The sequence below is a fragment of the Leptidea sinapis genome, chromosome 14 (assembly GCF_905404315.1).
Source record: "Leptidea sinapis chromosome 14, ilLepSina1.1, whole genome shotgun sequence".
Lineage (NCBI taxonomy): Eukaryota > Metazoa > Arthropoda > Insecta > Lepidoptera > Pieridae > Leptidea > Leptidea sinapis.
The window spans coordinates 6271710-6286735 of record NC_066278.1 but is presented as its reverse complement, the minus strand read 5'-3'; the positions used below and the strand labels follow the sequence as shown (position 1 = coordinate 6286735).

Below are 15026 nucleotides of genomic sequence, written 5' to 3'. Positions count from 1 at the left end.
GAAAATAACATGAAGTAGCCTTTTTAAAAAGCACCAAATTGAATAGGACAGATGCTCGCAACATTATCGCCGTAAGAGAAATAAACCTAACAGTTTCCAGGAAAATAATAAATAACCTATATTTTTCATTTACGTCACGTCATACCTATCTTGGCGATAAATACAGAAATAAGACGACATAGTTGGTGCGGCAGGCGCAGCTGACGTTTGCTGGCGATTACTATGTAAGTGCACCTACCTACGTAGATGTTCATTATAACATCAGAATAGTTTCTTATTAATCTTAACAAAAAAACAACCGACTTCAAAAACACTATTCCAAAACAATAAATATAATATGCACTAAAAAGTATAAGAATAATTGCGTTTTTTTATTTCGTAAATTTGTCACGCACATACATATAGCAAATTTATGACTTTTATGGTTTTTTGATGGATGCCATTGACAGATCTAGACCACACGGGACGCACCAGCTTTCAAATAAAAAAAGAATTATCAAAATCGGTTTCACTCAGACCAAAGTTCCGAGGTGACAAACATAAAAAAAAACACGAATTGAGAACCTCCTTTTTTTAACGTCAGTTAAAAAGGTATTAAAAATCACAGAAATTTTCATGTGCTTTAAAGATTTCAATGGAAAGGTTGTTCGTAGATGCGATAGCAACATCCCTACACACGTCTCCCGCTAAGCTTGTGTAAAACAACGCTAGTAGGGAAGACCATCTACTTACTTGAGACCACGCTCTGCAAGTACTTTGCCAAAAGTTAAAGAAGAAGAGTGAGCACTTAGCTCTTTAACACCACAATTAGTATTATTGCTTTTTGTACAATATTATATAGTACTAGTGGACCCAACAGACGTTGTCCTGTACACATGTCTTAAATTTGAAAAATCGGTCCAGCCGTTAGGAGCAGTTCACTAACATACACATGAGCAGGAGAATTATATTATATGGGCGGAATTGAGAATCTAAACCAATCTCAAATTCACTGAAACAATGAAAAAAATCATCAAAATCGGTCCAGCCGTTTAGGAGGTAGTTTAATTGTGAATCTAAACCATTTTCGAATCCACCTGAAGACACACACCAATCTCAAATTCACTGGAACACACAAAAATATCATCAAAATCGGTCCAGCCGTTTAGGAGGTAGTTCAATTGTGGATCTAAACCATCCTCGATTCCCCTTGAACTCACACAAAAAATTTCATCAAAATCTGTCCAGCCGTCTAGGAGGAGTTCAGTGACATACACACGCACACAAGAAATATATATATAAAGATAAATAAAAGACATTTTCTTCATTTTTATTTACGATTAGAAGTGACGACACTTCATAGAAGTTTACATTAATGTCATACGTCTGTATAATGATTTTTTTATGGAATTAATGGATAAGGCCTTCCTCATTACAATGCATTGCCACTCAGGATTCTGGAAATCCCAAAAATTCTGAGCGGCACTACATTGCGCTCGTCACCTTGAGACATAAGATGTTAAGTCTTATTTGCCCAGTTAATTCACTAGCTACGGGGCCCTTCAGACCAATATACAGTAATGCTTACACAATACTGCTTCACGGTAGAAATAGGCGCCGTTGTGATACCCATAAACTAGCCGGCATCCTGTGCAAAGGAGCCTCCCACTGTTAAAAGACCTTACGAATTTTGTAGGTTAGAATATTGACACTAATAACCTTCTCTATCAAAGAGCAGATAGTAGAGGAAAGAGGTACAGACTACAGATACTCCAAGTTATCGACACGCTCCACGACTTGATCAAAGCTACATATTTACAAGCACACATAGCGCAGTGCGCAAAGATGACTTGAAGTATCTGTATTCTTTTCCTCAACTAGCTGCTTCTTTGCACAAGATATGGACTAGCTGTGTACCATAACGACACCTTTTTTCTAGTGTGAAGTAGTAATCAGCGTAAATTAATATTGTATTCGAACGGCACCGTAGCTTATGAAATTACTGGACTATTGAATTTTATTTTTCAAACCTAAAAGCGCTCTCGCGATGTCGCTCTGAATTTGAGATGTTTCAAGAATCCTGAACGGCTTTGCATTGTATAGTTCTTTTACTATCAGGTGAATGTCTAGTGCTCGTTTCGTCACTAATTGTTGTCATAAAAAAAAGCGGCCAAGTGCGAGTCGAACTAGCCCATGCCCTTAGCAGCAAAATTGCAGTTTACGAATTACGATGTATTAAAAATCTACTTACTAGATCTCGTTCAAACCAATTTTCGGTAGAAGTTTGCATGGTAATGTACATAATATATTTTTTTCAGTTTTATCATTCTCTTACTTTAGAAGTAACTATGGGGGGGGGGACACATTTTACCATTTGGAAGTGTCTCTCGTGCAAACTATCCAGCTTAGAAAAAAAAAGATATGAGAAACCTGAATATCATTTTTGACTTATCTATAGATGGGTGATGATAAATGGGGATGAAAAAACATTTTTGGGTTTCAGTTCTAAGTATTAGGACCTTTAATTTTTTTTTATCTACTTTGTATAAAATCTTAATGCGGTTCACATAATACAACTACTTACCAAGTTTCAATAGCATAGTTCTTATAGTTTCAGAAAAAGTGGATGTGACGTATGGGCGGACAGACAGACATAACGAATCCATAAGGGTTCCGTTTTTGCCATTTGGCTACGGAACCCTACAAAAATGTTTAGTATAAAATAATTTATTTTTTATTTCAATATTTTTTTTACAATTTAATTACAGCTTTAAAAGACAGAAGTAGCGTAAGTATTTGGTTACAATTTAAATTCGGGAAAATGGGTCTTACAAAATGAAATGAAACGAAATGAAATTATTTCTTTTTCTTTGGAATAGGGTATGTCTGGATCTTAAATATTACAATGTGTATTCTGTCTATCTTGTATGAAAAAGACAGAAAACTTGACGAGCAGACGAATAGCGAAGTGATCTTTAGAGAGGTTTTTTTAAAGGGTGCGGAATCATTAAAAAGCCATAGAAAGAGTCGTAAATATCAATATCAGGTTACCTTTCATCCGGCGTACTGTTTGTAAGTGAAAATACACTTATATAATTAATTGTATATGAATCCACTTCATTACCTTTATTAACTGTTGGAAAATACATTATTAATCTGAGAGTATAATTCAAGAAAATATAGAAGCGAGAAACGGAAATAAATTAATAAATTTTCGAGCGCGATTAAATCAGATTCAGTATGCACAAGTCATTTTCAACGTTCTCCAAGGCAAGTAATTATTCATGTAAACACTGTTGTTTTTCTTATATTTTCCATTCGGGAAATAGATTAAAAGTACATTTGAGAAGACGCGTCTGCAGATGAATAAAGCAATGTAAGTTTTATTTTAGGTGTGAGTGTGATTCGTAAATTATGAAAATGAAATACAGCTCAATTAATCTATTTGAATTTGATAGTTGAATGAATTGAGTCGCTTTTAAATGGCATAATAGGGTAAAGAGGCTTTTCCACTTCGCTTTACGCATTTTGTTTGTATAAACTTGTAATTGGGAACATTATAAGAGGAGAAGAATGTGTGCTAAAGAGATCGAAAGAGTATTTTGAAAGTTTGTTTGAAAGAGAGGAAGTGCATGAACAACATCCGGCAGCTTCTATTGCAACTAATATAAATGTTGTTGAAAGTGAGATAAGCATGGATGAAATAATGAAAGCATTGAAAAGTATGAGATTAGGTAAAGCTGCAGGGTATGACAGGATTACCGTCGAGATGCTGAGGGCTGGTCAGGGCATAGTGGCTAGCCAGCTGTTCCGCCTCTTCAATTTGTGCTGGCGAAATGGGCAAGTACCAGGATACTGGTGCAAAGCTGTAATCGTGCCATTGTATAAAGGAAATGAGTCACGACAAGACTGCAGAAATTACCGCGGTATAAGCCTTCTCAGCGTCGTCGGTAAATTGTATGCATAAGTGTTGATTGAAAGAGTTGTGAATGAAACAGACGAAAAAGTATGGGATGTACAAGCGGGATTTAGAAAGGGAATGGGATGTACGGATCAGGTCTTTTCCTTGCGGTGCATAGCCGAAAAGTTTTTGGCTAAAAACAAAAAGGTCTATTGCGCGTTCGTGGATCTAGAAAAGGCCTATGATAGAGTGGTGAGGAATGAATTGTGGTCAGCATTGTCCGCGAGCGGTGTGAGCAGTGTCCTCATACGAGAATTGCAATCTCTTTATAGAGATTTTAGTGCTTGTGTAAGGATAAACGGGGCATACACTGAATGGTTTAATATCGAAAAAGGTGTTAGACAGGGATGTGTAGCGTCACCGTGGCTGTTTAATCTGTTCATGAACAATTGCTTGACAGGTTTAAAAGAGAATGACAGTGGGTTGAGAATGAATGAGTTACTCGTCAAATGTTTTCTCTATGCTGATGACCAAGTATTACTTGCATCTTCAGCCGAGGAGTTGCAAGAGATGGTAACTGCTATGAATGGAGCTTTTGGTAGAAAGGGAATGAAGATGAATGTAAAGAAGACGAAAGTGATGGTGCTTGAAAGAGATAAGGTAGTGACAGACTGCAATATCGTGATTGAAGATGAACAAATTGAACAGGTGAATGAGTTTGTGTATCTGGGTTCTAAATTTACAAGAGATGGAAAGTATGAGAGTGATATTGAAAGAAGAGTGAATGCAGGAAACATAGTGAATGGAGCTTTGCACTCCTTTATGAACAGTCAGAAGGTGTCTAATAAGGCTCGTTTGGCTGTGCATGAGGGGGTGTTGGTTCCAACACTCATGTACGGAAGTGAAAGTTGGGTATGGCAGAAGAAACATGAAAGCAGAATAAATGCAGTTGAGATGAGAGCGTTGAGAAGTATGATAGGAATTATTAAACTGAGTGACAGGATAAGAAATAGTGAGATAAGGAAACGTTGTGGTCTGAAAGAAGATGTTGTGACAAAAATTGTGAAAGGTATGCTGAGATGGTTTGGACATGTCGAGAGAATGAATGAAGAACGATTGACGAAGAAAGTGTATAAGGCCAGTGTGAATGAAAGTGTTGGAAGGGGTAGACCTAGGCGGACGTTTCAAGATCAAATCAGGGACGTCTTGAAAAAAGGCCAGGTCAAGAGTACCCTAAACCGGAGAGCATGTATGAAAGGAATAATGAAAGTGGACGAAGCGAAAGAAGTATGTAAGGATCGTAGCAAGTGGAAAGAAGTGGTCTCTGCCTACCCCTACGGGAAAGAGGCGTGATTTTATGTATGTATGTATGTAAACTTGTAATTAAATATCTTTGGCTGTACTGTTTGTGTCTTACTGGTTTTAAGAACATTAAAAATGTTACTATAAAATGTTTAAAAAAATAAACAAATTTAGGATATTTTTTGTCGAAATGAATTTATTTAATGATCACATGAATGGTAACGTAACACAATTTTTTTTCGTGCTGTGTCAGTGAGAGTAGCACAAAGTTTGTTACAGCGTTTTCAATCCGGGATATTGATGTACCTATGTACTCTTGTCTGCCTATTGCGGATAAAATGGACGCAATTTTAGAAGAAAGTGGATCAAGATCGGCATTTTAGGTAGTTAGTACATAACTTAAGAAATTGGAATTTTGAATTTGGTAACCATAATTATTCAAATGTTGTGAGCCTTCTTGAGTGTAAATTCCGCTAAAATTCGTCTTTAATTCGACACGTGTATCGCATCTGCACGAGGCATCCTCAGGAGATATAGACTCGCCAAATTCTGGCATGAGACTGAAGACTAGTTTTCACCTGTTTGAAATAAGCTCGAGCCCACTGAAAGCGACTTAATGAACCGTGAATCTATTTGCGATTCTTCATTTAGACATAATGAAACCCAACCGGTATTGAATAATTAGATAACACATGATGATAAGTGAAAAGATAAATCACGTACGACAAGATAGTCTGAAAAAGGCCGTGGTCCAAAGTCTGTCAATCGCTCACACTGTGGCCAAGCCCGGTAAAACTCGCAATACGATGATGCTGTGTATATGGTGAGATTGGAAGGGCATTACTCATTATGAGTTTTACCGCTGGACAGCACCAATGATTCGGATCTCTAGTGCCAACAACTGATGAGATCAAAGCAAGATACTGAGAGAGAGTCACTGTTACTAATAATAGGAGTGGTCGTCTTTTTTCGCTCTAGCGTTATCGTGAAAACCACCACACATTTTTAGCTTACTTAGCAAAAATTAAGAGAGTCTGGATGGGTGGTAATACATTCACAATCTACTACTGTCCTTGCACATTCAGAGTTTTTTCCTGTTCTGGTCTGTTCAGAATTCTTTAGGTAGTATCAGGTAATAATAAAAAAAGGACTACCAAAACTTCTTATATCGTGTTTTTGTGATAAGTCCCAAAATTTATACAGCAACGGGATGATAGTCAAAAGATCATCAAACATAATGTCAAATAATATATACTGTAAAATAACTTAGGAAATATTTTGAGTTTTCATTTATAAGGCGAAGAAATATATTTTTTTTTTCAATCTATGTCATTTAAAAACTTATATTTACACAAAATTTTAAAAACAAAATTTTATGAAGGATGTGGGATTCGAACCGTTCCATGCCGGTGCTCTAACCAACTGAGCCAACCGTTCGAGTAACTTATTTTAACTCTTATTTTTAATGATCTCTTTTCTCGATCTTCAGTGCTCTGTGAACGGCGAGATCTGTTTGACCTAATTCCTACGGCGAAATCACACCTTCGCATGACACGCTACAAATTAGGATAGTATCACCCCCGCTTTTCTCTACACACTATAATAATTAATTTGCTATAATTGTTAAAAATATTGCTATTAACTTGCGCCGTGTTTCCAGGAGGAAATTTTTTTAAAAGGCTGCCAATGTTCCTGTGGTAACTCTGGGCTGGATGTGGGTATCAGTGACCACTTAGCATCGGGTGACCCGTAGGGTAGTTTTTCCTCGTCTTAGATAAAAAATTCTTTATTACTCCAACTTATTGAAGGTATGTCAATCAGTTTCATAGACAAGACTAAAAAATCGTTTAATTTTTATTTTACGAATAAGTGATGAATGTCCTCACCGAATAAAGACGACTATCAGTGATATCCTTGGAAATGAGTTTATTTATATAAATAACTTTGAGCATTGCTGAAATCTTAATATCACTCTAGTAATATTCACATCAATATGTGCTCAACAAGAGATCCTATTTTTTAATAAAAATATTTGAAGTTGTATTTGATCATGTGTTTCTAAAATTGTGATAGTATATTTTATAAATTATTATATATTTTATTTTAAATCATACGAATGTAAATTATTGATAAAAATTTTATACTAAATTTTTCGAATATTTAAATATTAAAAATTATATATTATTATATAATAAATTTAGCGTTTACGAGTATGATTGCGCTAAAAATCTACAGACTCTTTCAAATAGCGAACGGTATGACTGATGAGTGATGAGGTCCAGTTTAACCTTCTTCCATAGTGCATTATGGCATAAATTGATTATTTATCATTACATTTATTTATATTTTTTTTAAAAGAATGCTTTTTTCTATGTATGAGTATATAGAAAGTATATTTATTGGCCATGTTCTTTCAAATTTTTGCAAATAAAATGCAATTACCAAATGGCCAGTGAAAATAAGTCTCCTTTTTGAAAAAAAAAATATATTAAATACGTTTACTTGAATCTAGTAGTACTAGAGTAGAAAAAGGATAGAGGAAAATAATCCTAGTAGGAAATAAATAAAAACCAGCTAACCTACTACCACCATTTCGGCCGCCTTAATATCCGTGTGAAAAAGGGGGGCGTCAGCTGATACTTCACACTGGTACTCCCCGGTCAAAGTCCGGTCCACTTCTGTAAGTACCACTCGATTCTGATCCGATCTTGCGACCTGGGAAAATAAAAAATTGTTACCTAGTTGAAACCTTTCATTGTTAATTATATAAATATGGATACTATATCATCATACTATTCTGTATGGATACAGCATCATCATAGCAAGGATAGACTTACAATATACTAGTGCATATACAATCAAAACATACAAGAGAGAAGTAGATCCCTAATGCAGACACAGCAAGATAGAAAAGAAAAGCCAATCACATTGACAAATAAAAATTCTTCAAGTATTTTCGGGCTGTCAGGTCATCTATTCTAGCGTATATTTATTTATTGTATGAGTCCATGGTATGGATAAAATGTATAAAAAATGTTATACGAATTAGTAATTAAAAATAAACAACAAAGTCTAATAAACATACTCAATAACCTAATACCACAGTACTTATTAACAAGCTTTCAAAACGGTTACTCAATAATCATAAGATTTGTTGAGAACTCTTAATCTAAAAATTTAATAATAAATATCCGGATGACAGAGCCTTGCTCGGATTTTTGAGAATGTCCAAAACTTGAACAAAAAAAAACCAATAGGTACATCTGGATTCGAACCGTCGTATAGATCGTTTGCCATTATATACAATATCAATAGTTTTGTATATAATGGCAAAATTTACCTTAGTATTCTAATTTAGCTGTTTCTCATTAAAACACGGATAAAACTACATTTTTTAAAATTGAAACCTAGCTAGATCGATTTCTCGCCCCCGATACTACCTGTATACTAAATTTCATTAAAATCGTTAGAGACGTTTCCGAGATTCAGATTGTATATACATATACAAGAATCGCTCGTTTAAAGATATAAAATAATTAAGACACAAATTACTTACGTCAACTTTGATCTCAGCCACGGGAAACACTTTTGTAGCAGGCGATTCCTTCGGCACATAGCGGTAGAATTCTATCATATTTCTATACCATCTAATCGAATAGAGTTGAGCTCCTTCCAATTCGTAAGAGCACATTAGTTCCGCACTGTGCCCGTTGAGGACAGCTTTCGGAACGTGAATTTGTAGGGATTTCAGCGTATTCGCCGTACCTGTAACGAGAAATACATTAAATACGAGGTTGAACGGCTTTATAGACGCTGGTCCAATATTTGATTAAATGTATGCAGCTTTTAGCTGTTCAAAATGTAAAAACTAATCAAGTATCATTCACAATGACAGCATACTTTTATCATTTATGATAAATACTCGTAAAACATCAGGTATGTAACATTTGTCTTGTTCATTTGTAAGAAATAATGTTGTACATTATCTAAGTACTAAATATATACTAGAAGTTCAGATAAACAGTTTAGTATCTTTATCATCTCTTTTATATAGATTTCATTTACCTACTTTAAATATCTATAAGTTGATGAATAATACGCACTTACGGGATTTCTTGTTATTTGGTTTTATAGTTGATTTTTTGATGTCATAAGAATATATTTTATTTTGTTTTAAAGGTCAAGTTATGACTTATTTATTCCTATATTCCTATTATTTATTCAAACCTATTGTTATTTTATTTGTATGAAAAGTTTTGCAGATTACTTCCCGATGCTATAAAAAATGTTGAATATCGGTCCTTTTAAAACATAAGAATATGAATGGAATAACTAATTAAGTTACATTTTTGGTGCTGTATCTAACTTTTTAAATTTGTGATTATTTTTTTATAATCTTGTTTTCAACTTTGACTACCTATTGTATATTTTGTGTACATGTTAATATGATGAATATTTGAATTTTATTATTATAAAATGAAGTGGAACCAAAGAATCATTATTATTTATAACAAAACAAATACAAAAATGTATCTAACGTTAAGGAATTATACAAAGCTAGATAATTGAAAGATTAAACTTAGAAAAGTGAAAGAACTATTCAAAGTTCTAAGCCAAAATCCGTTAGAAATTTATGAAAACAAACAAGAACAACATGAAAAGAAAAATGGAACAATTCGAAAACATGCTGTTACATTTTATTATTTCTGAGCACTCCGAAGGTAAAGTAAATAGCGAGTTTATGGCTCTCGTTGAAAGTTTGGTCATAACGGTGAACGACAGTCGGGTTATTATCGTAGGTTTTCGCTGAAATCTCTGCTCTTAATACTTTTGCGAGTTATGATTGCCTGGTACTTAGCGAGGCACGTGAAAATATTTTTGGGTGGAAAAGTTATAAATGAATAAACATTTTTTAACTAGAGGTTCATGATTGTTATGTTGGACGGTTGCATTTATAATTTCAATTATGGAAATGAAAACTTTTCTATGTGAGTTGAGCACTTTTGAGGGTTCTGAATGATGCTTAGCTTTCACACTAAAATAACGGAGCGCGATCAGTGAGATCAAAATTTACAAGAGTAATTTATATACGATAATAATACTATTTATTTGATCACAATATAACTTATGATTAACTTTAAATTAAATATATTTGAAATCTAAACAATTTGTTATTTTTTAAAGTGATAACTCTCACTTTTGCGATAAATTACACTCGCATTTATTACCTCTCGGTCGCGGGTTCGAGTCCCGCACCCCAAATGATTTTAAATTTAATTTGTATATTTTTAAAAGCATATAATATGATAGCATGAAGTGTTCGAAGGTTACTGGCAATATTTCTGCGTTGGATAGCTAGGTCGACATTGCTGCCAGCACTTGGGTTTCCAGTATATAGGCGCTTTTTATAATACTTTGTACATTTTTTGTATCTCTGGGCTCCACGGGTCAAGTCTCAGTACAGTGTCTTAAGAAACCCATATGAAGCCCATAGTTTTTTTGGTTTATTATGATTTAACACTTTTCAATTACCTAATACAGAGATTGTTTAAGGATAATTAAGTCAATTTCATATTATGTACTTCAATTATGTGTGTAAACGAGTAGTAAATGCAACGCGGTACTTAACCAATAAATACAATTTTAATAAAGGGAGTTTATGTATTAAAAGAATACGTCTCATGATAATACTAATAAGCCAAAATATAGCTCGGCTATCATTTTCTCGCCACAACCTTTCGTCTTAATCACCAAATCAGTTCAGTGGTACTATTTTCATTCTGTTTAAATTTGGTTAAATTGATGTGTTTTTATTGCCAGTGCACTGGCACGAAACGCCAAAGGTTGTGGTTTCGAGTCCCGCATCGTTCATAAAATTTGTTTTCAAATTTTATTTGTGTATTTATCCTAGAAGTGAGGGTTATCACTTTAAAAACATATCAAATTGTTAAGACTTACTCGTACAAGAGCGACATCTCAAGTCAATATCTTAATATGCAAATATTGGTATAAGTAGACCCAGTAGATGAAGCCACAACCTGAGAGTTGAACAAAGCATACAAGATGTTATGACGATACGTTACTCGAATGGTTAGCTCAGTAGGCAGAGCACCGGCACGGAACGCCAGAGGTCGTGGGTTCGAGTCCCACATCGTTCATAAAATTTTGTTTTCAAATTTTATTTGTGTTAATTTGATTAGTTATATGGTTACTAAGCTATTTAATTATAAAAACGCAGTGTTCATTTTTCATATTCTTCGTCTGTTCCGCTTCACGAAATAACACTTTCTGTACATATATACACATACCAAAATGTCCCCGGAAATTTTCAGCGACAAATATCTCACGTTTGGCGAGAAGAAGTTGTAAAAACCAGAACCCTTCAGTACTCATATAAAATGTTATATATCCTGAATTACTTACATTCCTTCACATGATCCATTAAAGACATTTATTCAAAATTGTTTCCTTTAGAATTCTTTTGATGTCATTTCTAATATACTAGATACTAATACCGCTTCGGAAACAAATGGCGCTCTGAGAGAGAAGAAGCGGCGCAAGAAACTCAACTGAATTTTCGGAGCAATTTGGATAATATGAAGTAAAAACCATATAAAAATAAAAACATCTTAACTTCACAAACTAGTGAATGTTTTATATATTTTTGTATAATATATAAGAAATATCAAGGCAAACATTTTTTAATTAAAGTATTTACAAAGCCCAATAATATTTTATAATGTGATTCTTTTTTTGGGACTGTTGTGAATGTGAATCGGGTTTAATGAAACGAAAACGTGTTACGGTGTACTTATAGAGTCAACTATCAACAATAAATATATTTATAGAATCTAAATTTTTAAACATTATTACCTATGTCACCAAGATTCATTCGTATATTATAGCTCAAAATATAATGACTAGCATAATTATCAATTTACTATTAAAAACTCATGAAATTTTGAAAAAAAAATGAATTATTCTCAATCGTAGTCTCTAGCCGCCGCTTGTATTAAAATAAATGAAATAACATTTGTCGGCATACAATAGAATCTAATTCGTTACAACAGACGGATATTGAATGCTTATTTAAAACAGAAATAGCATTCTTTATTCATTGACAAGACGTGTCGTGAAACAAAATTGGTTTTCGCTCGTCGAATAAATGTCATATATATTTATAAAAAAAAAACATTTGTTAAGCAATGGAAAAAGTTAATTGCGTATTCATCCAAGCATAATGTCAAAATAAATGGTGATGATATAATATATTTATTCTAAAAATTATTCAACATCACTTATTGAATGTCAAACGCAAGAAACTCAGCGTCCCTTTTTCTTATAAAAAATACAATACAACTATGTACGATAAACGTTCATAGTTAAAGATCCTGAGGGTGTCCGTTCCATTCCCTGTCTGTGGTATCGCTAAGATATCATATCGTTATATTATAGTAACGTTTACCACATTAACAATTTTGTTATATTTTTGAATTTTGTATCCGTTTTGTACTTTTGATGGGATCAAGTTGATAATGTATACACATCGCCTGAAAAAAGATTAACTAACTCGATTTAACTAAGTAGTAAGCGTAACATGGTTGTGTCTGTTCATGGCGTCTACATTATGATTAGCATAGTGCCTATGAACATACATATTATCATTATAATGAATATATAATATTTATGGTTAAATAATTTAATGGTTAATAAGGACTTTACCGGTTCCGGTATTACAACAGTAAACATCGAATTCTTGTCACTCCGTAAAGTATATCAAATTTAAAATAAATAACGATTGCGTGTGATAATATCACATGTTTCACAAAGTGTACATTAGTGCAGCGAAGAGATCTACTAAATTAGTTTCACATATTTCCCCGAAAATACCGAAATAAAAGAAGATTTGTAACAACAACATTTGGAGGTTAGTGATTTTAGTAAACACAAATTGATTTTAGTAGGCTTCAGAATATTGATTGTCATTATTAAATTGTCAATGTTAGCAATGACAAGCTCAAGCCACAGATAAACTTGTATACATAGACGACATTAGCTGTCATTGTGTTCCCACTACAAATAACACCTAACGATCGTAGAGGGAGTACTCAGTCTACGCTAAGTATAAAAAAAAAAAAAAAAAAGCGTTTGAATTATTAACGTCGCTGAATATGGACGAACAATTTCAACAACTTTTTGATAAATTAAAAAATGAAATGAAAATTCAATCCACGGAGGTAACCGACAGTATAACGAAAAAAATAATGTCTACCTTAGACGAAAAATTAAAGCCACTATTAGAAGAAAATAAATATATGAAAACAAAAATAGAAAAATTAGAGGGCGAGATTGAGCATTTGAAATTAGGATACAAAAAGAAAAATGTAGTGGTATTTGGCCTAAAAGAAGAAGAAAATTCCACCTATGAGCTCATCAAAAAATTGAAGTCGACCTTTCACAGGGATTTAAGTATTTCTTTATTAGACAGCGACATAAATAATGCCTACCGCATTGGAAAAAATACTAAAAACGGCAAACCAAGGCCAACGCTTCTGTCATTAGTAAGTGAATGGAAGAAAATCGAAATAATGAAAAACAAGAAGAAGTTGAAGGAAATATATATTGTGGAGGACTATTCAAAAGAAGTGTTACAAAAGAGAAAAGAACTACAGCCAAGACTACAACAAGAAAGGGACAAAGGAAACATAGCATATTTAAAGTACGATAAACTTATTGTCAAAGAAAATATTTCCAGTAGGGATAAAAGAAAACGGGAAGCAACTACTTCGCCAAAGACTGAGCCTAGAAAACAACAATCCGTTTCAACAAAAAGGTCGAATGTCCTAGATAGCATGATGAAGGGTAGATCTAACTCTCTTCCGAAGATCATATCATCAAATAACCAATAGCAACTAACTACCGGAAATCGGAAAATAAAAATAGACACACAAACAGAAAGCACAATAAAAAAACAAAATCCTCCCCCAAGCCGACTGGTCCTCGTGGGGGAAAAAGACCAAGACCCTCTAAAGACAAATAAGTTCACAGAGACAAAAAATAAAACAAGAAACAACCTGTTTATTGCAACATTAAATGTAAGATCCCTAAGAACGCCAGAAAAACTTATAGAATTAGAAGAAGCAACAAAATATTTAAAATGGGACATCATAGGTTTAAGCGAAGTTAGAAGATTTGGTGAAAGTATACAAGATTATGGTGACTATATTCTACATCATAAAGGAGAAACTGCAGGAATGTATGGAGTAGGATTCTTAGTTAAAAAGAAACTTGCAAGAGGCATAGAAGAAATAAAAGGTGTTACGGAGCGAATTGCTATCTTAAATATAAAATTACCACTGCAAAATGAGAAATATAGCATGTGGTCCATAATACAGGCCTATTCACCAACCGAGTCATGCAGAAAAGATGATGGCGCAAAGATAGATATATTTTATAAAGATTTACAAGATGTCTTAGAAACTTCACATAAGAATATTGTTTTAATGGGAGACTTTAATGGACAAATTGGACAGAGACATTTAGGAGAGCAATATACAGTAGGAGAACACGGGATGGGTAAACGCTCTAAAAATGGAGAAAGACTCGTTACATTCTGCATGCAAAACAAATTAAGCATCTTAAATAGTTTTTATAAAAAGAAGGAGAATAAAAAGTGGACATGGCATTCTCCTGATGGAAGCTACAGAAATGAGATTGATTTTATAATTACAAATAACGTCAAAGTTTTTAAAAATATCTCAGTTATTAATAAATTAAACTTTAATACAGACCACAGAATGGTTAGAGGTGCTATATCTTGCACATATATAAGAAAGAAAAGAAA

The 15026-nt window shown here is 33.6% G+C and overlaps 1 protein-coding gene across 1 annotated transcript in view; it reads right to left on the bottom strand.

Moving 5' to 3' along the window:
- Nucleotides 1–15026, bottom strand: part of LOC126967867 (uncharacterized) — a 207536-nt gene that overhangs the window by 18295 nt on the left and 174215 nt on the right. Inside the window, exons 3-4 of the mRNA XM_050812556.1 lie at nt 8739–8947; nt 7762–7897 (exon numbers count right to left, since the gene is read on the bottom strand). Of these exons, the coding sequence (XP_050668513.1) occupies nt 7762–7897; nt 8739–8947 (345 nt within the window). The remainder of the gene's footprint in view (nt 1–7761; nt 7898–8738; nt 8948–15026) is intronic.